Here is a 22845-nt window from a genome sequence, read left to right on the forward strand (position 1 = left end):
CTGGCAAAAATAAAAAGAGCTTTCTGGGAAGCACTTAATCATTTAAACATTCATGAATCAGGAATACAAATAAAGGTCCCGAGTCTCCCGAGGAGCGAAGGAGGCGGCAGAAGGGCCAGGACAGCGAGAGGGGCCCCACCGGGTCTCCTCCTCCGAGGGGGCTGCCCCGGGCCCCACCGGGCGCACCCGGGGAAGGGCGCGCGCGGCCCTCGGGCGGGGAGGCGCGGCGAGCTCTCGCGCCCGGCGGGCTGTCGCCTCCTGGAGGTCACCGGGCCCTTGGGGCGGGGGCCGTCCACCCGGCGGCGCAGGTGGGGACGCGCGCGCACCGCCGGCGGGGTGCGGAGGGCGCACGGCGGGGGCGCACGGCGGCGGGCCCGAGCGCGGGGGCCGGCGCGGCCCGGGTTCGGTTCGGGTCGGGTCCGGGCGGCCCTGGGTCGGGGCGCGGGGCCGCTCCGGCGCGGCGGCTTTCTTCTGCTCGCGGTGATGTCATCGGCGGCAGCGGCTGGGGGCCGGGAGGCGGCGGCGGGGGCGGCGCCGGGCGGCCGCCGCAGGTTCCTGTGCATCTAATGAAAAGGCGCTTGACAGTCGGCCAGGACGCACGCGAGGGAGCGCGAGCCGGCCGGACCGCGGCGCCGCCCGAGCCAATCGCCGTCGCCGGGCTCTCCATGGGCGAGCGGGAGGAGGGGGCGGTGGGCGCAGCCGGCCGGGCCGCGGCCGCTCCGAGGTGAACGGCGCCGAGACGCGCTCGCGGCGCGGGCAGGCCGGGCGCGTCGCCGCGATGAATTCCGCCGAGCAGACCGTTACGTGGCTCATTACCTTGGGCGTGCTGGAGTCGCCCAAGAAAACCATCTCGGACCCGGAGGGCTTTCTGCAGGCGTCTCTGAAGGATGGGGTGGTCCTCTGCAGGCTGCTGGAGCGCCTGCTGCCCGGCACCATCGAGAAAGTGAGTGCCCCCCCCCCCCCCGGCCCGGCCCGCGCACGCACCCCCGGCGGACAGGCCCGGGGCGGAGGGAGGCCCGGGCGGCGGGAGGCCCCGCGCGGACGGAGGCCGCGCGCCCCCCCCCGGCCCCCGCCGCGGCCCGGGGTGCGCCGAGACGCGCGGGCGCGGGGTCGCCGGCGCCCGCACCTGGTGGCCGCGCGCGCGCGCGGAGGAGCCCACGCGCTTCCTTTGTGCGCGGGCCCGGGCGCGCGGGGGGCGCGCGGGCGGCGCGGGGGAGCCGGCGGCGGGATCCCGCCCGGGCTCGGGGCGCCATTGTGTGCGGGCCCGGCGGGGAGCGGGGGCCGCGTTCGAGGGGAGCGGCCCGAGGAGGCCGGGGTCGCAGGAGCCCCGCCCGCGGGAGGAGGCGCCGCTCCGGGCGACCTGAGCCGAAACCGGGCTGCGGCGCCCGCGGGCGTCCTCCCCGGCTTTGTTTGAACAGCTTTTGTTGCTGGTATCGTGTGAGACTTTCGGCCTCTGGTTCGCTGACCAGTTGCATTTTTAAAAGATCGTTTATCAGTCGCGGAGAGCTGGACTGGGAGATGGTGTGCTGACCTCCCCAGGGAAGAATTCTTCCTGTCTCCAAACCCGGGGGACCGCACACGGGGTCGGGAAGCCCTGGCGTTGTTCAGGGCCGGCCGCAAGTCCTAGGGTGCATTTTCAGGTTCATCCCTGGTTCGGAGCAGAACCCCGAGTCCCGCAGACCCGCTGCCCTTCTCGGTGACTTGCGGTTTCCTCGCGGCTGGAGTGTGAACCTTGGCCGCTGCTCTGAGTGATTCAACTTTGCTTTCCCCTGGCTCAGCTGACAAAGCAGGGCCGGCCGAACCGATAGGGCGCTTTTAAACGCGGTGGATCCCCGTGTCTCAGAAACACTACAGTCTTACCCCAGTTTCCCCCCCCCCCCCATACATAATCTTAAGACCAACAGTTTCTTAAATGGCTTAAATGTAGATATTAAAGTGCACCATAACTTGGAAAAATTATTTAATTTTTTAAATAGGGTGTATTGGCCCCAAAGGTACAGTATCAGTTTGCTAACAATGAAATGTTAATTAGGTGACTTTAGAAAGTAAAACGTTGACTCTTTTAAGTCTGTGCGTGTTCTGGCACTACATTTGAAAGGTCAGAAAAGACTGTATTCATCTGAATTGTGTACACATACTAGTTTCGGGTATTTTCTTACTTGGAGTGTATTTTTTTAAGCTTTCTGTTTTATATTGGAATATAGCTAATTAACAATATGGTGATAGTTTCAGGTGGAGACCAAAGAGACTCAGTCACACACACACATGTATCCTTTCTCCCCCAAACTCTCCTCCCATCCAGGGTGCCACACAGAATCTGCATTTCACAAAGACTGTCCCCCTGTCTGTCCAGGGAGTAAAAATGTTGCTCCTCAGCAAACCTGGTGCCACAATAAAATTATGGCTCAAGACAGGAATAAAGAGCAGACGAACTTCCAAGGCACTCAGAATACTTTGTTGTCGTCTGGATATCAGGACCTCTGGTAATAAGAGACAGATGTTGAGAAGCATTGAAAATGCATGCTAAGTTAACCAAAACAGGCTTATATAAAAAACGGTTCCATTTCTAAGAGTAAAGCTTTAAGAGACTTCAGAGGCTGTTTGATTCAAAACATGTCATTATCAATGCATATGCTGTTTGGCATATTAACTGCATTCATATTGACTGGTGGACTTCAAGAATCACTGTTTTAAACTGTAGAAAGATTTTCTTAGAAAACTGTAGCCCTCCTTTCATCTCGGAAGCAACAAAGAGAGGAATGGCTAACGTTTAGTTTGCAGAAGCCAAACGGAAACAACCCAACATGCTCTGAAACTGTGGTCGTTTGGGAACTTCTTATAGGGCAGCCACCCTTTATCACCGCCCCCCGCCCCGAGGCCCCGACTGGTTTGTGTAGAGGGACCACAGTGCAAGTTCAACGTTAAAGTCGCAAATTATAGACACAGCGACCACTTCTCTGTGGTACAAAGGTAGGTTTGGGGAGTAAAATATTAGCCATTCTCCGCCCCTGGAAACCCTGGGTTTCAGAAGTCTCATGAGCATTTTCCATTTCCTGAGGCACGTTATTTACTTGAACTTTCCCATGTTTGCGTGCACACCAGAGAACGTTCCTGTTTGCCAGAAAGCACACACGCTGAGCACCCTTCACCCCAGTGTGGGAACGCCAGGCCGAGGACGTTTCTTTTCCTTAGAGAGGAACATTTGGAAACTTTGCCGAGTGTTCACAGGGGATCGAAAGGCTCTTGACTCGACCCCAGCTTGCCACACGAACACAAGAAAGACTGGTTAACGGGGTGCCAGCAGCCTGCAACTTAACTTTTTGCAAATTCACAACATGTGAAAGGAGCCATCAGATGGAGGCGAGCGTGGCGCAGAGGCGGGAAGAGCTGGGGCGGCTCGGGTTGCCCGTGTGCCTTTCATTAGGAAAGCCTGTCCCAGTGTGTTTCGTGCCTTCGGTAGCTTTGTTCTGTTTCGGGGCCGGCGAGAGGGTGAAGAAAGAAAGGGAAGTTCATCTCGGTTCAGATTGTTCTGCTCGCTTTGCAAAGCTTTCTGTCGAGGTTCCCTTCATGTGGCCTGCTTTTCTTTAGGCAGAAAGTCAGACGGGGACAGGAGGGGCTCAGAAACTTTCCAGGAGCGGTTCAGGCGAGACATGCAGTTTGTTGCTGCCGAGGGGGTCCTCTCTGCCGAAGGGGAGAGAACAGTGGGTGTTCTGAGGTCTGCTCGGTCTCCCTGGGTGAGCCCCTGCCGCTCTGATTCTGTCTGGTAACAGCCAGGATGCTTTTCTGCCCTGCCCACACTGTTTGCTTCCGTCATTCGTTCCCCCCGTGATGAGAAACACACGGAGGCCGCAGGGTCCAGGGAGCCCTCTGGGCACCTAGCTCCTTAGGTAACACTTTAACCGGCTCTGAACCATGTAGTCAGAGGGGCTGAAATTGAGAGGCTGTCATGCCCCAACCTCCAAAACTCCCGTACGACCAGGAAGACACGTTCGGATGATAGGAGTCGTGAAATGCTGCCTTACTGCCTTCCTTACCTGGTTGTGGGATGCCCCTCGTGGCTGGCGGGGCCGTAGTTCCTCCGCCAGGAAGTGACCCCCGGCCCTGGGCGGTGAGAGTGTGGAGCCCTAACCGCTGCACCACCGGGGCGCCCCTGGGCTGCTTCAGTGTCGCTTGTCGCTGCTGCAGGTGATGCTGCTCGATTCAAACGCTCAGGGGCCCGGACCCCTCTCTCTCTGCCCAGGAACACAGCACACACCGTAAGCCACCAGGTGTGGCCAGGAGACCCTCTCGCCACCTGTATCTGTGGAGTCACACGCGCGGCCCTGTGGCCCTGCCGGTGCCTGAGCTGTGGTGTGCACTCAGGCTCCTGGGAGCCGCCGGGCTGTGTGTTAGCTTCCTGCGACTTCGCAGCAAAGACCCGCAGGCCCGGCCTCACACACCAGGATTGCACGCTGTCACACCCTGGGCACAGCGTGGTGGGCAGGGCCGCACCCTCTGCAGGGGTTAGGGGTTTGTACTCCCTCCCCCCCAAGGTCTCTGCTGGTTCCTGGCTTGGGGCAGCACAGGTCCAGTCTGCCCACGGCACCCCCTGGGGTCTCCACTATGTCCGGATGCCCCTTTCATAAGGACTCGGGTCAGTGGATGAGGGCCGCCCTCCCAGAATAACACTGACTGTTTACATTGGCAATGACCTTGTTTCCAAATAAGGTCCCGTTCTGCCCTGGGGCTTGGGGCTGGAACATATGAATTTCTGGGGTCATGACCCAACCCATAACAGGTTGCACAGTAAGTTTGAGTGAATCAGCTTATTAAGTATTTACGTGCCTGTAGGTGCAAGGTGCTATGGGAGACAAAAAAGACAGCATACCAAGTTCTTAAGGCTTTGAGCCCAGGAGAAGACATAATTCTAAAAACGAGAGCAGTGTGGGGCTGAGGGAAAAGTCAGAAAGAATGTCCGGTGTAGACGGAGAGGGGCTGGGGAATGGGGAGCTGGAAGGGACGCGCCCTGGGCTGTCCAGCCTTTGCTGAGTCTTCCGAGGCGTGGGTTAGAGTATGGTGTTTATTTCCCCAAACTGTAATCACGGCTTTCCAGGTGGCTCAGCAGTAGAGAATCTGCCTGCCAATGCAGGAGACCCAGGTTCAGTCCCTGAGTGGGGAAGATCCCCTGGAGGAGGAAACGGCAACCCACTCCAGGATTCTTGCCTGGAATTGATTCCTGACTTGCTTTCTGCTCATTCTTGAGATTCTGGGTTGGGGTGGGGTAGAAGAAAAATACAGTCCTAGTGGCCACTGGACAGCGAGCGGTTCTGAGCATCCACCTGGAGAAGTGTGTGTTTTTTCTGGCCCCCTGAGAAGGATGTGGTCGGGTAGTGTGAGGACCTTACCCCGGGCCAGTTGGTTTGGAAGCCCGTGCCCTGTAGCTGCCACAAACACCTGGTCATCTCAGGTGAAGCTCTCCAAGGCAATGTTTCCAGAACGCGTGACTTCCTGTGTTTGTAAGGAGAAAACATCTTTAAAGTTTGGTATTACTTGCTATACTGAGTTGCTTCTAATAAAACTGCTTGAGATTTCAGGATAGTTCCTTTTGTCATAAGAAACATCTGCTTTTGAAGCAGAGACTTTCAGATACTACTCAGCACCAGAGGAGAGAGGGGCCATAACTGCGCTTGCTGCTTCACTCAGAACAAAGCAGACACAACTAAATTCCATTCAATTGGGACCGCCTCGCGTCGTCTCCCGGGAGGCACGCTTGAAGTGCTGGGGTGTCGATGCCGGCATTCCCGAGCGCGTGCACGCACGCACGCGCAGGCACACGCGTGCGGAGTGAGTTGGGTTTGCCGGCGCTGGGGCAGGGCCGCAGGCTGGCCTTCTGTCGGGGGAGATGTCCCCGGGGCCCTGGGGCGGCAGGGCGCGGCCTGTGTTCTCCTGGGGCTCGTGCTATGGATGGACGCGGCAGCGCGGGGGCCTTCCCGCATTTCTGTAAGCGCAGCCCACCGTCAGGTGCGTCTCCTTTCCAGAAAGCACTGAGCGCCCTGAGTGGCTAAACTGCTGTGGCCCCACGTGGCCCCCGCTTCACGGGGAGGACCCCGAGGCCCTGCGGTGTGCCGAGCCCAGGCACCCCGCTGGCAGGAGCTGGGGGCATCCCCCGGGGGTGCCCGCGGCCCCAGGCGGGACCTTCCAGGTGGCCTTGGTGAGCCCCGCCTGCGCCCCCGTCTGCTTCGGGGGTCACCAGCCAGGGCGGGAAGGCCGCTGACATGAGCGGCCACGGCGGACGAGAGCGCAGGGTTAGGTCTGCCGCCGTCCGCGGGCGTCCCGGGAGGGAAGGGGCGGCGTGTTGCCGTGTGCAGGCGCAGGTTGGCGGGGGGGGGGCAACGGCAGGGAAGCGGGGCGCTGGAGCCGGTCCCGGGACGAGTCTCCGAGAGAGGTGGCCCTGCGCAGGACGCCCCCACGGACAAGTGTTCAGCTCTCGTCCTGGCACCTGCTAAGCTCCGCTGGGGCTCCTGGGCCTTCGGACCCTGAGTTCACTCAGAATCCATCTAAGCTGAGATTTAAAACAATGCCGTGTGCGCGCGCGCATATGTGTGTAATACATTTACTTGGTGGGACTGTCTCTAGACTTTCAGGCTGGCATTGCACGGCGGTCAGGAGAAGGTAGCCAGGGTCCCGAACACCGTTTGGGAGCTCACCTCTGACCAGGGCAGCACCGGGTGCTGGGAGGCCCATCGCGTCCCAAGACCCACTCTGCCCCTGGGACTTGTACCCTGGGGCTGTCCCAGGATGTGCTCCAGAATTGTCCATTTGCTGTGTGACTTTGGACAACCTGCCCGACTTTTCTGAGCCTGACTTTCTTCCTCCTAAAAGCAAGATTAGGGCTTCCCTAATGGCTCAATTGGAGAAGGCAATGGCAACCCACTCCAGTGTTCTTGCCTGGAAAAATCCCATGGATGGAGGAGCCTCATGGGCTGCAGTCCATGGGGTTACTAAGAGTCAGACACGACTGAGCATCTTCACTTTCCCTTTTCACTTTCATGCATTGGAGAAGGAAATGGCAACCTACTCCAGTGTTCTTGCCTGGAGAGTCCCAGGGACGGGGGAGCCTGGTGGGCTGCCGTCTGTGGGGTCGCACAGAGTTGGACACGACTGAAGCGACTCAGCAGCAGCGGCGGCAATGGCTCAATGGGTAAAGAATCCGCCTGCAGTACAGGGGACACAGGAGGTGTGGGTTCGATCCCTGGGTTGCGAAGATCCCCGGGCGAAGGAAACGGCAGCCCACTCCAGTATTCCTGCCTGGAGAATCCCATGGACAGGGGAGCCTGGCGGGCTACAGACCATGGGGTCGCAAACAGTCGGACACGACTGAGCAACAGAGAGAGAGAAAGTCAAGGTTGACCGTTGCTGTCTGGAGGAAACGGCCTCATGGGCCAGGAGGGCTGCTCCTAGGGTGAGAGAGAGAGAAAGTCAAGGTTGACCGTTGCTGTCTGGAGGAAACGGCCTCATAGGCCGGGAGGGCTGCTCCTAGGGTGAGTGAGTGGACGCGAGGGGCCGTGTGCAGTGCTGGCTGCGGGCCAGGTCCTTGTAGATGATGCTTTTATAGATCAACGCCCGAAACTTGTGCTATGTCCAGGAAAACGCTAAGCCAGGACTTGGACGTTAAGGCCACCCACATCCGGGAGTATTTCCTTATTCTCACAGCTGGACAGGCTCTTGCCGTCTCAGGGTGCTGGCGGCCCTTCCTTCTCACCCTCATGGATACCATTGTCTGGGGCGGTGGGATCACAGATTGGTTCCTGGGTCCTCTGCTTAGCTGAAGATCCCCGCGCAGCTGCTGAGCGCACGCAGCTGCTGGCCCGAGGGGCCAGAGGGCTGGCTGGGGGCTCGGGTTTCGTGCGTCTAGGGTTTCGTGCATGGGAAGGGCCCAGAGCCACAGATGGGCAGTGAGGCCCGCCAGCCCCCTGTGTCTGCACTGGGAGGGCGTCCGGGCTGTCCTGGGCGTGTGTGTCCTGGGTACGATTCTGATGTTTCCTCTCCTCCTCAGTTCTACCAAGTTAGGGTTGGGTCATTTGTTTCCTTATTTTTCTTTGTCTAACTTTGGCTCTGTATTTCTCATTTTATGAACCAAACTGGTGGTTCTCAGCCTTGCTTCTGTGGGATACTTCTGTAATCCAGGAAGAGGGGTGGGATGTTTGTACATTTCCAACACATTTGTTCAGAATTATTTTAGTCTTCATTCCAGTGTCAACATATGTAACCGATGTATTTGTTATGTTCCTACTGTGTGCATGCTAGTGTGCCCATCATACATGTGGAAACACACACACACGTGTGTTCTGTGCTGCCTTTTCAGGCAGTCGTAAGAGAGACCGCAGGGTCCGAAGTGTAAAGCATTTGTGAATTCTCAGTGGGAGGCATTGTCAAGGCACCATGCTGCCCAGACTCATCACTTTGCAGGCAGGTTCGCTGAGGGCAGCACCACATGGCTGTGTAGGTTGAGCACTGTGCAGCCTTGGGGGGGTCATTCACACTGCAGTCTAAATGAATGGAGTCTCCAGGACTGCTGGGGCAATGGGGCGTAGAGGCCAGCCTCCATGGAGGTCAGCTTCGTAGGGCACACCACGGGTCAGAGAAGGGCCATGGTAGGTTACGGAGGAGGCCCCCCCGCCCCTCCTCACTGCGCCCCTGTAGCCACGCTCCTCACCCCTTGTCAAGTCACACTGCAGCTCTTCCCATCGAGGGGTGGGGTGGGGCCTGTTTCCTCACTTCTTGCATCTGGGCTGACCTTGACTTGTTCTGGTAACGGATGTGGCAGACAGGGGCAGGCAGCAGTTCTCAGGAGGCCTGGTGTGTTTCCATGCTCTCTCAGAGCCTGTGTGCACCCGGGACCAGCCCGGGCCCCGCCCGGGCCCCAAATGCTGCGGGATGCAAGACCACAGGGCCAAGAGCTCAGCTGTGCCTGCTGAACCCTCCTGGGCCCACCTGCAGCCCTCCGAGCCCATTCATGGGCCAGTCCAGGCGAGGTCACCAGAGCTGCCACCTTGATCAGAGGTCCCCGCTGCCACGTGAGCCCAGGCGAGCTGCGCACGGCCCCGCGGACAGAAGCACAGGCTCGCTGCAGCAGCCGCCGAGGCTTGGTGGCTGCTTGTTCTGCAGCCTCCGGTGGCGGTGGGCGCGGTACACGGCTTGAGAGCTCAAGTGGTGTTTTGTGCGTGACTGTAATTGCTGTTATCCCGAGAGCAGCCTTTAGAAAGGAACCGATGAGGTTCCTATCTTTTCTCTAAAGAAGGTGCATGCGATTCAGAACCCAAACAACTGTAGCACTGGAAGCCTCTCCCTGCTGACATCTAATGCTTTTATTTAAAGCGGGAGCCCTGGCGTCCAGCTTTGCTTTGAAGTTGCAGTTCCTGGCAGAAGTCGTGTTCTGGCAGCATGATTTTTTTAGCAGTCAAGCAGAAATCCTTAGAACAGCCTGGTTTGGATTATCTGCAAACCCTCTGGCCTGTGGCGGCCCTTTCCCCTCCATCCTGAGTGTCTCACTGCTGAGTCTCTGCTGGGAACACACCTTCCCACCGACTCCCTGAGCTTGAGATGGCCTAAGTTCATAAGAGACTTTTTTTTTGTACTTAAAAATTTTTTTATTACTTCAATTTAATCTGGCAAATTAATTTTCTAACTTTTGAAATATAATGTGTTTATGCTCAGTGACGTCTTAGAGGAAAATATACTTTGGGTAACAGACGCATCTTAGTTGTTAAAAAGATCTGATTAAAACGTTTGACACACCATTGTTTATAAGTTCACAAGGGACTTTTAACTCCAGCTGAAGTTAGTAAATTTGTTCAGGAGGCTTTTGTCAGGAATATAGACTTTCTGAAAAAAGCCTGTTGCTTTCTGTGTGTGCCTGTGTGGTCAGTCGCTCAGTCGTGCCCGACTCTGTGTGACCCCATGGACGCAGCTCACCAGGCTCCTCTGACTGCGGGATTTCCCAGGCAAGAATACTGGAGTGCGTAGCCATTCCCTTCTCCAGGGGATCTTCCTGATCCAGGAATGCATACCGAAAGGTTATGACTTTGTCCTTCACTCTGTGAAGAATGCTGTAGGAATTCTGACAGAAAGCTGGGAGCTGGGGAGGCCTCGTCCTGGCCCCTAGGCCGGGTTGCTGGCCTTCCGGAGGAGCCAGAGGCGTGGGAACACACCCCCCCTCAGCTTCCACTTCTCTGGTGACCGCAGGGCTGTCTCTCTGTGGTGCTGGAGAAACTGCCTTGCTCAGCGACGTGCGTAGCAGATTTCTTCTCATGGAAACGTGAAGTTTTCTGGTTGTGGGTCTTCTATTTGTTAAGGCATTTTTGTTTCCTTTGAAAACAAGGCCCATAAATAGAACGGGGTTAGATTCTCAGCAGCCTCTTGGCAAAGGTTAAGCTTCCAGAGGGCAGCACGCTCTGAAGCCATGCCTCTGGGTGGGGAGAGCCTGGAGCCGAGCGGCTCCCAGACTTCATCTCTGGAAGAGGAATGGGGAGGAAGGTTTTGTTTCTCCTTCCTCTGACCTCTGACCAAACACGGTTATGTAGATTGAACCCGAGTAACTGCCTTGTCCGAGAGCCCAGCCTGGGTCTTCAGATAACTCACAGTAACTATTTAATTGGGTGTGAGTCTTAAGGCATCCTGTTTATAAATAGTTAGACCGATGTTCCGGGAGTAAGCGGGAACTCACCCTGCACAGGCTTTAAGTCTTCTGTGGGGTGGAATAGAGCTGCCTTCTTAAGGAGCTAGAACAGTAAAGGCAAGTTAAACCCTAAGTAAGCAACAGACAAAACAGAATAAAGAACTCGATGACCAACCGGTGACGTGGAAAGCAGGAAATTACTGGAGACAGCAAAACCCAAAGCTTATTCTCTGAGAAGACTCCACAGAATTGATGACCCTCTTAGACTGATGAGGAAACATGGGGGGAAGACCCAGAGCAGTCAGCCTAGTGGTCAGTGATGTTACCAAGGGCCCCTGCGCTCGGGGAGGCGCTGAGTGTAGGGGCTAGGGGATGTTGTTGGAACCGGGGCAGCATGGACCCGGAGGTTGGGGGGCAGAGTGTGGGGCTGAGAGAGTGGGGGCCCGTGGGATCTGAGGATGCGTGAACTTGGGGTGGGTTTTCACAGCCTGAGGCTCATCAACTGTAGGGAATCTTCTTAAGAGGAAGTTGACCTTCAGAATTTTTTTTTTTTTCTTGATAAAGGCGACTTTAGAAAACTCTGTTCCTTTCAGTGGCTTCAGGGAAACACATCCGTGTGGTTTTCCCCTCACTTCCTACATGTTTTAACATGGGTTCAAGTCCGGCCAGTGTGTTGAGGCTGAGCAGTGGTCGGTCTGAGCCCCTCTGAGATTTACAACTTAAAAAAAAAAATCAATTTGTTTTATCTTTTTTTGAAAATCTCTTTTTAAAAATTTAACATTCAGTTTCGGCTGGGCTGGGTCTTCGTTGCTATGCAGGCTTTCTCTACTTGCGGCAAGCGGGGCCTACTCTGTAGTTTTCCTGCCCAGGCTTCTCACTGTGGCGGCTTCTCTTGCTGTGGTTTCAGGAGTTGTGACATGTGGGCTCAGGAGGCGTGGGTCCTGGGCTCTAGGGCGCCGGCCCAGGGGGCGGGGGCCTCTGGGCTCTAGGGTGCGGGCCACCACCCCCTCTCGGGCTCTAGGGCGCAGGCCCAGGAGGCGGGGGCCCCCGGGCTCTAGGGTGCGGGCCACCAACCCCTCTCGGGCTCTAGGGCGCGGGCCCAGGGGGCGCGGGCCCCTGGGCTCTAGGGCGCGGGCTCATGGGGTGTGGCCCCCTGAGCTTAGTTGCTCCGTGGCATGTGGGATCTTTCTCCACCAGGGATTGAACTCGTGTCTTGCATTGGTAGGTGGCTTCTTTGCCACTGAAGTGCTAGGGAAACCCCTGTCTTATCATAAATGAATTCACGTAGGTGTTGAATCTCCCCGGTTTGATTCATTTTACAGTGAGTGAATGGCTTTTTAGGTAAAGATAGGGGTGGTTGAGAACCTGCTACTCTAGGCTGTCTCTACGTGCTGCCGACGTTTGAGAATCCAGGTCCATTGGAGGGAAGGCCTTTTAGGGATGTCAGTGTACAGTTTTCAGGAAGTTCAGGTTGAAGTCAAAGACTATTTGTTTTATAATTTTGTGAATATATGCACATCTCTCCTGGGCCTTGCTCTCTCTCATGTAGAAAACACTCCCAATTAGTTACATATTATAATAAATGAAGGGAGATGAAAGTAAGTCGAGTGTTTACTGGGAATACTGTCCCTAAACGACCTCAGTGAGTGTGAGCAATGTTTAGCTTTTGGGTGTTATTTTTCCCATTCAAGGGCTGCCCTGTAGCTCAGTTGATAAAGAATCTGCCTGCAGGGCAGGAGACCCTGGTTCGATTCCTGGGTCGGGAAGATCTGCTGGAGAAGAGAAAGGTTACCCGCTCCAGTATTCTTGGGCTTCCCTTGTGGCTCAGCTGGTAAAGAATCCACCTGCAATGCGGGAGACTGGGGTTCGATCCCTGCATTGGGAAGATCCCCTGGAGAAGGGAATGGCTACCCACTCCAGTATTCTTGCCTGTAGTCCACGGGGTCTCAAAGAGTTGGACATGGCTGAGGGACTTTCACTTCACTTCAGTTTCCCATTAAAGCAATAAACCCACACCCTCCAGTCTGTCTCCTTGTGTGGGGGATGGGGGCTCATCAGTTGTTTTTCCTCCTTAGTCCTTTTCCTTTGAGAGGACGAAGTGGCTTCGTGGTAAAGAGTCCACCTGCCTGTGCAGGAGGCTCGGGAGATGTGGGTTTGATCCCTGGGTCAGGAAGACCCCCTGGAGGAGGAGATGGCAGCTCACTCCAGTATTCTCGCCTGGAGAGTCCCAGGAATGGGGGAGCCTGGTGGCTGCAGTCCGTGGGGCCGCATAGAGTTGGACATGACGGAGCGTGCACACGCGTGGTGGGGACAGTATCGTTGATAAGGACGTTGCAGGAAGTCATCTCTTCCCTCTCTCCCCCACCTCTCACTTCCGCTGAGGAGCCTGTGCCTTGAAATTTCTGGCTTGGGATGGTTTCCTTTTCCTTTTTCTTAGAGCTGCCCAACAATGAATTTTTGTATAAAAATGTTTACAATTTTACATCAAAGTTACGAGTGAAGCTGCTGACATCGCAGTTGGCAGTAGCTGTGTTTCGGTGGCGGTTCCTCGCTTTGCACCTTTGGCACAGGTGGTTACATGGTTCTTACACGCCAGTGTGCCCAGAACCTCCTGGATGGCTTGTGAAGACACAGACTGCTGGGCTCCACGCAGAGTTTCTGATGTCACAGTCCAGGTTGCGGAGGGTGGGCATTTCTCATGGGTGCACGGGACACGCTGACGCTGCAGGTCCAGGGGGCACATTTCAGGACCACTCACAGCCCCCAAGCTCATCGGCCCGACGGTGCTGTAACCTGGGGCCAGCCCGATGACATGCACGGCACTGCAAGCACAGGGGACCACGGTGTGAGCCCCCGGGGGCTTCCCCATAGGTGAGCGTGGGCTGCTTGCTGGCCTGGTGTGCTCCCCACCCCTGTGCTTGGGAAATGTCCTGACCTAGTGCTTTTCAGTTCAGAGCGGAGCGGACCCCAGGCTGCTTCACGGTGGGCTTTTGGAGCCTTGGAACGTGGCGGTCGAGCGCTTGGAAAGAAATCCTGCCTTGGATTGGAAGGGGCACTTGGAATTTATCTGCAAAATGGGATTCCTCCCCTGTCTGTTTACTTCTAGAAATTCTTGTATAAAACAGAAGAGAAACACAGTCTCCATTAAGAGACCAAGCTCAGAAGCTTGCTTGTGATTTGATGACTATTTTATTTAAGTCAGGGCACTTAAGGCAGGATCCTTGAAGTATTCATATTAGGGTTGGGAGGACCTGTAGCTCAATAAGAGGATGAGTCACTAAAAGCTACCAAAAGAGAGACTTGTAGGTAAGGGTTCTGTCTAAAACTGAGGCTTTCAAGGGGAGAGGCAGAGCAGCCGTGCTGTGGGCTTGGGGCTGGGCGGCATCCAGCTCCAGGTGAAAACACGCTTCAGTGTGGGGGTCCGCAGGGCCGTGCCTCCTCCTGCTGCCTCCCACGGGTGGTGGGCCTGGGTCCTTAGGCCTGGCACCCTTCTCTCTGCAGGTCTGTAGGGGTCCGTGCTTGTTGCTGGCTTTCCACCACTGCTGAGGAGTCTGTGCTTTTCAGTTCAGCAGCCAATTAGAAGGCGTCCCTGGTGGCTCAGTGGTAAAGAATCTACTTGCCAGTGCAGGAGATGCGAGTTCGACCTCTGGGTCGGGAGGATCCCCGGACAAGGAAGTGCTCCAGTGTTCTTGCCTAGAAAATCCCATGGACGGGGAGCCCGTTAGGCTCGGTCCATGGGGTTACCAAAGAGCCCCAACACAGCTTAGCGACTGCACAACGAAGGCCAATTTAAAGTGCACGTTGTCACTGGATGCTGGAGAAGACAATTTCTGGCAACCCCGCCACCCAAGTGCGGTCATGTACGCGGCTTTTCTAGATGATACTGTACTGCCGAGGTGACCTTCAGGGGCCATCTCCTTCAGGTGAAGGGGACTGGAATCCCCTGACAAGGGTTTTCAAGCCGCCCTCATAAAAAGGCTTCAGAAAACAATTACAGATTCTTTTGAAACAAATGGAAAGCTAGGAAATCTTAGCAAAGAAAGAGGACTTGTAAAGAAAGAAATGTGGAAATTACCGAGCTGAGATGTAGAGTAACTGAAGCCCAGCTCACTGCACGGGCTCAGAACTCGAGGGGAGGAGACCAGATCCGTGGGCCTGGGAACTTGGTCTGCTCAGACTGAGGGACGGGGAGAAAGGGACCGAAGGAAGGGGACGTGGTGGGCGGCGGCGAGATGACCCAGGCTGGGATTCCGGGAGGGCGGCGTCAGCGTGTTCCAGCTCCCCGGTGAGGCTTAGGACCCGAGCACAGAGCAGCCTGTCCCCACGCGGGTTTCCTGGACAGCCATCCCGGTGCCGGCCATGGGCAGGAGGCGAGGCCTGGGGGAGCCGGCCAGCTGGTTATGGGCCCTACCTGGAGTCAGCGGTCATCCTGAGTGACAGGGAGCTGGCCCTGAAGCCAGAGAGCTGGCGCTCGGCGGCGCCCGGCTGACCGAGGCCTGGTGCCCATGGAGGGGACCGGAGCCCGGAGCCCGTGCTGGCCGCCCTCGGAGCGCTGGGCGGCGGCTGGCGGCCGGCCTCAGGCAGAGCCTTCGGTAACAGGATGCATCCGTCAGCCTCGGCAGAAAGGGCTCACGGGGCTCTGCTGAAACCCAGAGCGGCCTTTGCGTCTCCGGGCCGTTTTGGCTACGGCGAGTGTATCTCCGTGCGCTTTTCACGCATGGTTCCTGGGCCGGATATTCAGCTCTCGAGTCACACCAGCTGCCTTCCTCTTTGGCTCCAGGTGATGTCGGCGTGACTCACCTTCACTTTTGGAAGCTATTCCCAAGCGGTTCTGGTACCCAGTCGAGTCACAGGCACTGGCCTTAGTGCCAGCGAAGTTGCTCAGCCGTGTCCGACTCTGCGATCCTGTGGACTGTAGCCTACCAGGCTCCTCCATCCGTGGAATTTTCCAGGCAAGAGTACTGGAGTGGGTTGCCATTTCCTTCTCCAGGGGAGTCTTCCCGACCCGGGGATCGCACCCAGGTCTCCCGCATTGCAGGCAGACGCTTCACCGTCTGAGCTACCAGGGAAGCCGCAAATAATGAGTAGACTCTAGTGCCAGTGAAGTTGTGAACATTGATTCACCTGACATGACATGCTCAGTGCCTGTACCCCTGTAGGCAGGTGCTGAGACCTGGCCCCCATCACACGGACTCTGCGTGGGAGAGGTGTGCTCCGTGTGCAAGGAGGCCCTCTGGGCACGCACGTGGATCACATCATGTGTTTGTGTGGGAGCTATGGAGAAGCCTGGGGACAGGGGTGCCAGCAGGTGATGGGAGCTATGGAGAAGCCTGGGGACAGGGGTGCCCACAGATGGTGGGAGCCAAGGAGAAGCCTGTGGGCAGGGGGTGCCAGCAGATGATGGGAGCTATGGAGAACCCTGGGGGCAGGGGTGCCAGCAGGTGATGGGAGCTATGGAGAAGCCTGGGGGCAGGGGTGTCAGCAGGTGGGTGATGCAGTTTTGCATCTGGTCGGTAGGGAGGTGGACCAGGAAGTGACATCTAAACAAAGACAATGTATGTGAGCAAAGGTGAGACCTGGATGTCCGGGAGAAGGGAGTTTCAGGCGAGGGGAAGAGCCTCTGCGAAGGCCCTGAGGCGGGAGCCTGGCTGGCAAATTCTGGGAACAGCAGAGTTCACTGTGGGTTGGGGGAGAGTAGTGGCTGGCCGGTGAGGTCAGGGAGGGCATGGAAGAGCTGCCTGTGCGGGCCTGCTCAGCCATCATAAGATCATTGACTTAAAAACCCAGTAGACTTTATTTGCAGTCTTAGGTTTCCAGAAAAACTGAGCAGAGAGCACAGAGGATTTCCGTCCAGCCCTCCCCACTCTCCCCTGCTGTCGACGTCTTGCACCAGCGCGTGTCAGCTGTTGCAGTGGACGACGCGGTGCGGGCACACCGAGTAAAGTCCGCAGTGGACGTGAGGCTTCGCCCTGCGCTGTGCAGTTGGGCGCTTGGGCACCAGGCGTGTCCGTCATCACAGGCTCACACGGGATGGTTCACGGCCCTGAGACTTCTCTGCGCTCTGCCTGTCCACCCCATGCCCTCCCCTCGTCCCTGGCAGTTTCGCCTCTGCCGGGGTCACACGGTGTGTAGCCTTTTCGGACTGGCTTCCTCCACTTGGTCGTGTGCATCTAAGTGTCTGGTGTGCCTTCCTGTGGCTCGACTGCGCGTTTCTTTTTATGACTGAGTGGTCTCCCATTGTCTGCGTGGACCACAGTCTGTCTACTCACTCACCTACGGAAGGGCATCCTGGTTACGGCCAGCTTTGGGCAGTTATGGATGAAGCTGCTATAAACATTCATATTCAGGTCTTCGCATGGACATGTTTTCCACTCATCTGGGTAAAGCGAATTTACCCAGGAAGCAAGACTGCCGGACCTTGGGTGGGAGGATGCTCAGTTTTGTAAGGAGCCGTCTTCCGTGGTGCCTGTGTGGCTCGTGTTCCTGCCGGGCGGGGATGGGGCTGCTGTCGCCCCAGCCTGGCGAGGACCTCACGGGTGTGCAGGGGCGTCTCACTGCAGTGTTGATCTGCACTTCCCCGATGACAGCTGATGTGGGGCATCTTTTCATCCGTCAGTTCCGTTGCCATCTGGAGGGAAAGAGCGAATTAGCCAAGATGGTGGTGGCCAGGCTCGCTCTCCCCACGTCCTCACACTCTGGCCCCACGCTTCGTAAATGTGTGGCTATGTAACAGCCGAGATCATTTATAGCAAGGTGTGTGCGCGATGGCCTATGATGTAGGCACCACCTGAAAAGCTCCCTGCAGCTGAGGCGAGTCAGGTCCAGGAGCGAGTCGCGCTGAGCTGAGTTGCGTCGTCGTGGGTGCTGCTGTGTTGGCCATTAGAGAGGAGAGGATGCCTGCCTCGCCGCTGCCAGTGAAGTGTGTCTGCGGCCCCTACGGCTCCTGGTGTCTTCTTCCAGCTCCGCCTTGCCTGTCCCGGGCTCAGCGACAGCGAGGTGCAGTGAGACGCCGTCTTGTGCCCTCTTTGTTGAGGAGACTGTTCACGCCTTTCGCCCATTGTTTCACTGGCTCGTCTGGTTTCTTGTGGAACATACTTTGTATGTTCTGGGTACAAGCCCTTGGCTGGACGTGTGTTTTGCAGTGAGCTCCTCCTTCTGGTCCGCGCCTCATCTTTTCCTTCTCTGAAAGTACTCTGGCTTTTACCCTTGCTGAAATGGAGAGCTGCTGACGATTTGAGCCGAGGGGTGAGGTGACCGGCAGATTGTGCGTGTACGGGGACATCCTCCAGCTAGAGTGGTACGGAAGATCCAGAACTCTGGAGTCTGCGTTGGCAGCCTCGTCTTTGACCTAGGAAGGTCTGTTTTTCCAAGTGACCGTTTGAAAACGTGTCTCCCAGCTACACGTCTGACAGCTCCGGCCCTCCATGACTCAGCTGGTGCTCTGCAGATACTCCAGGCTCTTGGCGATAACGATCTTTTATCACCTTTTTATTACTCGCTGTTAATAAGACATCTCAGCTGGCTTCTTGCACGCGAGAGGCTTTTAGGGCAGGAGCATTCGGGCTGCGGCCGCCCCGCCCCTGGCCTGCCCTCCGGCGGGGGGCGGAGGGGGGTCTCAGCTGCTATTTATGGAGAGGCGCGCTTGCCAGCGGGTGTCTTCAGCTGTTTCCTTTCCCTGTATTCAGGTTTCTTTCCTGGGTGAAGGCTCCGGTCGGCTTCTCAGCTGCTCTGCAAAGTCAGCCGGCACCCTCCGCACGCCTTCAAACCTCCCCCGCGCTACCCTGCGGGTGAAAACAAAGCTGCTGCAGGGTGGTCTCCAGAGTGTCTCGTCTTCTGGCCCAGAGGCTTCAGTGCAGCCTCTCAGGTCGTTTAAAAGTGATAGACGGGGTCTCGAGCCGGGAGGGCTGGTTGAGCAGGAGGCTGGTACTGCTCCGAAGCCCCACTGCTGCCCCTGGTTCACTGTGTGGGGAGAGGCTGGAGGGGGCACAGCGGTAAACCAGGGCCGCGGCAGGCGGCCCGGACCCCTCCCGGACACCTGAGGAGGGGGGGTGGGCAGTGCAGTGGCTGCGGACACGGGGCACCTTAACCTGAGGCATCTTGGTCGAGGAAGGAGGCTGCGTTGTCCATGAGGCAGAGAGTGGACCTGTGAGGCCTGCCACCCCCAGCGCCCTGTTCAGGCAGCAGGCAGCTCTGCTCCTGGGGGCCGGCTCCCGTCCCGGGACTCGGTAGCTGCTGCTGCTGCTAAGTCGCTTCAGTCGTGTCCGACCCTGTGCGACCGCATAGACGGCAGCCCACCAGGCTCCCCCGTCCCTGGGATTCTCCAGGCGGGAGTGGGTTGCCATTTCCTTCTCCAGTGCATGAAAGTGAAAAGTGCAAGTGAAGTCGCTCAGTCGTGTCTGACTCTTAGCGACCCCATGGACTGTAGCCCACCAGGCTCTTCTGTCCATGGGATTTTTCCAGGCAAGAGTACTGGAGTGGGGTGCCATTGCCTTCTCCGGGGACTCTGTAGGGAGAGAGCAAATTAGGCAAGACAGTGGTTGTCAGGCCCTTTCGGCCCACGTGTTGTGAATGCGTGGTTATGCAGCAGCCGGGATGCCTCACAGCACTGCGCGTGCGTGTCACGATGTACCCGCTTGGCCATGGGCCACGTGTTCTGTAAGCACACGTAAGCTCCACATGGTCCACGTTGTGGCCCGTGCTGCGGCTGTGTCTGCTGGGCAACTACAGCGTGCCTGCTGCTACGGCTGCGGCGCCAGTCAGGGGAGAACGAGCCTGCCTGCAGTTTCTGCGGCTCCTGTAGTTTTCTTCCAGCTTCCCCGCTCGCTCCTCACCTGCCCTGGCTCAGTGAACAGTGAGACGGACTCTCAGCCCCAGCTGCTGCATGGACGCTGCGGAGGCACGCGGCACCTTCCCCTCGGCTGCCACAGCCTCTGCGCGGGCTCTTCCACCCGTGGGCACAGGCACGGGCGTGGCCAGCCGTTCTGAAGTGTGTGCAGTGGGAGAGGAAACCAATAGGAAGGACCAGAAACAGTGCCGAGATGGAGCTGAAGAAAGTCGGCAGTGGCTCTGGTTTCAGTTCAGTTCAGTCTCTCAGTCGTGTCCGACTCTTTTTGACCCCGTGGACTGCAGCACGCCAGGCCTCCCTTTACTCAAACTCATGTCCGTTGAGTTGGTGATGCCATCCAACCATCTGATCCTCTGTCGTCCCCTTCTCTTGCCTTCAACTTTTCCCAGCATCAAGGTCTTTGCCAAAGTAAGTTCTTTGCATCAGGTGGCCAAAGTATTGGAGTTTCAGCTTTAGCATCAATCCTTCCAATGAATTTTCAGGACTGATCTCCTTTAGAATGGTCTGGTTGGATCTCCTTGCAGTCCAAGGGACTCTCAAGAGTCTTCTCCAACACCACAGTTCAAAAGCATCAACTCTTCAGTGCTCAGCCTTCTTTATGGTCCAAAATGCATGTTTCCATTGGGTGGAAAGCAGGACGGTGAGAGAGGAAGGAAAAGGATGCTAATCCATATGAACGGGTGAGACTTTAGGTTAAGACAAATCTGTGAGCACAAGGCCTGGTTTAAGTTGTCTTGTGAACTTGGTGTGCCCAGTTGTGTCTGGGGCTTTGTGACCCTGTGGACTATAACCCACCAGGCTCCTCTGTCCATGGGAGTTCCCAGGCAAGACTACAGGAGCGGCTTGCCATTTCCTTCTCCAGGGGATCTTCCTGATCCAGAGGCTGAGCCCACGTCTCTTGTGTTACCCATGGCTTCTTTACCACCGCGCCACCTGGGGAGCCCTTGTGAGCTCGGGCCGCTGTCTCCTGCGCCAGGAAGGAACAAGGTGGTACAGGGGCCTCGCTGTGCGCCTCTCCCACGCTGCGTGTGGGTCACAGCCACACGGGGCAGGCGGCGTGCTGGCTTTCAGATTGCTCTCGTTTGGCAGTAACTGTACACCTGCCTGTCAATCTGACATTCCTGTGAGGCTAAAATGTAACTGTGGTGGAGGAGTTTGGCCCGGGTTATCTGGGGAATGTCTGTGCTCACATTTTAAAAAATCCATTTTTGGCATTGGTATGCATTTGGGATGGTCGCCACCATTTTTCCCAGGGACTTGAAATGCGCTTTTGGAGTCTGTGGGAAGCGAGCCTCAGGGGCCACCCGAGCTAACTTAGGCTCTGCAGCCTTGCCGGTCCCCACCCGGCACCCCTCACGTCCCAGAAGGCTGCACTTGGTGCCTTCTCATTTCTGGCCGCCCGTCGGGCTCGGCCAGCTCCTCAGATGACCGTAGCATCCACCCGGGAGTAGGGCTGGTGCTGCTGAAGAAGGGAAGCAGAGGAAGATGTGCTTTATCAAAAGCTCCGATGGCTCCCCGGAAACGACCTGTGACCCCAGGCTGTGTGCCCTGGGAGCCGTTTGCTCTCTGGAACTCGCTGCCAGGTCCCAGGCGCTGCAGCGGCCTCACTGTCCTCCGCGGGACTGGAGGAAGGGCCCCGTGGCCTTCTGCTGGGCTCTGCTGACCTGCTTTCCCTCCCCTCTGCCTCTCTGGGTGCAGAATGAGCGTGGCCCCTGAGCAGGAGACAGCCAGGCTCTAGTCAGAGTGAAGCAATGGCTGCCGGCTCGTTACAAGTTAGACGAGCCCGTCAGCGCCCATCCGGCTTCTGGGTGGGGACTTTAGGGTTTCAAGCATCGCCTTGCATTTTGGCGGGGTGGGTTGAGATCTGCTTTGTAAGGACCCCAACGCACTGACAGCTGGGCTCTCTGTGGGCTGTTTTTTAATTGGAGGGCTACTTTATTTGTGGAGTACACGAGACTGGAGTGTTCTTCTTTTTAAAAGTGTGTTTATTTAATAATACTTGCATGTGGGACAGAATTGAAAGGGTACGGAGAGATACAGCGTGACAAGCAGACCCCCGCGACTTGGTCCTGTGGCCCCCGCTCCGCTCCCGGGCAGCAGCCCTGTCACCTGCCGTGTGCCTCCACCCGGGGCCACGCACTTCTGAACAGCCGCTCACGTTCCTCCCGCTTTTTCCTTTGAATGCAGGGGCGGCATGTCCCCCCAGGAGGACATGCCCTGTAAGCAGGGGCTGTGACGTGTCGGGAGGTAAAGCCGCCTCTTTCTGGAAGCAGTGCGGTGGGCCGGTGCACTGGCCTGTGGCAGGTCTGTGGCTGGTCCTTTCCCTGAGTTGTTCTCGTCTTTCACTGTACCACCAGGAGGCTCACTGTGGTTAGGGTCCCAGCGAAAAACAGATGACGCTAAACAGATGGTTTGAGAGGATTTAACGAAGAGACTGTTTACAAAGTGGGGGCGGGGGAAGGCCATGGAGGCGCCCCAGGAAGCCACCCATCCTGGGGACCAGGGTCCCAGGCAGTGGGGTGTCTCCCAGCTATTAGTTTCCTGTACTCTCCACCTTAGCTGAAACCCATGCAATTCCTTGCTGGGAGGACGGCCTATTCTTCCTGGTGGCAGTTTTGGAAACTAAGACTCTGGATGCCTTTAGAGTTGGCAAGGAGGCGCTGAGGGTGCCTTTATCCTGACTGTGAGTGGAGCTGGCTATGCTGGCCGTGGGGTGGATGGTGGAAGAAGTTGGGGAGGCGGGAGCCCAGCAGCTGGTGCTCTGGGTCTGACCTCTGACCTCAATGCTGCCTTGGGATTTAGTTTGTAGCAGATTCTCAGAACATCAGACACGCCCCTTATCAGATAGGAACTACAAAAGCAGTGTTTCAAAGGGAAATCACAATGCTTTGGGGACTGTACTCTTGCCTGGAGAATCCCATGGACAGAGGAGCCTGGTAGGCTGCAGTCCAGGGGGTCACTGAGGGTCGGACGCGACTGAGCGACTTCACTTTCACTTTTCACTTTCATGCGTTGGAAAAGGAAATGGCAACCCACTCCAGTGTTCTTACCTGGAGAATCCCAGGGACGGGGGAGCCTGGTGGGCTGCCGTCTATGGGGTCGCACAGAGTCGGACACGACTGAAGTGACTTAGCAGCAGCAGCATGCCTCTGCCAGATTCCAGCTTTTGGCAGATAAGCCTGGAGTTTGTCGTGGTGGGAGGTTCGGGAGAGGACCGTTGGAAAAGGCACAGGGCAGCTGTTGGAGCGCCTCTCTGGACACCTCGGGAGATGCACTCAAGGGAGCCCGTCTTGGGGTGGCTGCAAATGAAGCTGCTGTGAACATTCTCGAACGTGGCTTTTGG

General features: G+C 57.0%; 1 protein-coding gene across 3 annotated transcripts in view; it reads left to right on the plus strand.

The window, feature by feature from the left end:
• Positions 1–568: 568 nt before the first annotated feature.
• Positions 569–22845, plus strand: part of ARHGEF7 (Rho guanine nucleotide exchange factor 7) — a 100976-nt gene continuing 78699 nt past the window's right edge. For all 3 annotated transcript variants that reach the window (XM_042255070.1, XM_042255073.1, XM_042255072.1), the window contains exon 1: positions 569–943. In XM_042255070.1, the coding sequence (XP_042111004.1) occupies positions 779–943 (165 nt within the window). In that variant the 5' untranslated portion in view covers positions 569–778. The remainder of the gene's footprint in view (positions 944–22845) is intronic.

Source organism: Ovis aries, chromosome 10 (assembly GCF_016772045.2).
Source record: "Ovis aries strain OAR_USU_Benz2616 breed Rambouillet chromosome 10, ARS-UI_Ramb_v3.0, whole genome shotgun sequence".
Classification (NCBI taxonomy): domain Eukaryota; kingdom Metazoa; phylum Chordata; class Mammalia; order Artiodactyla; family Bovidae; genus Ovis; species Ovis aries.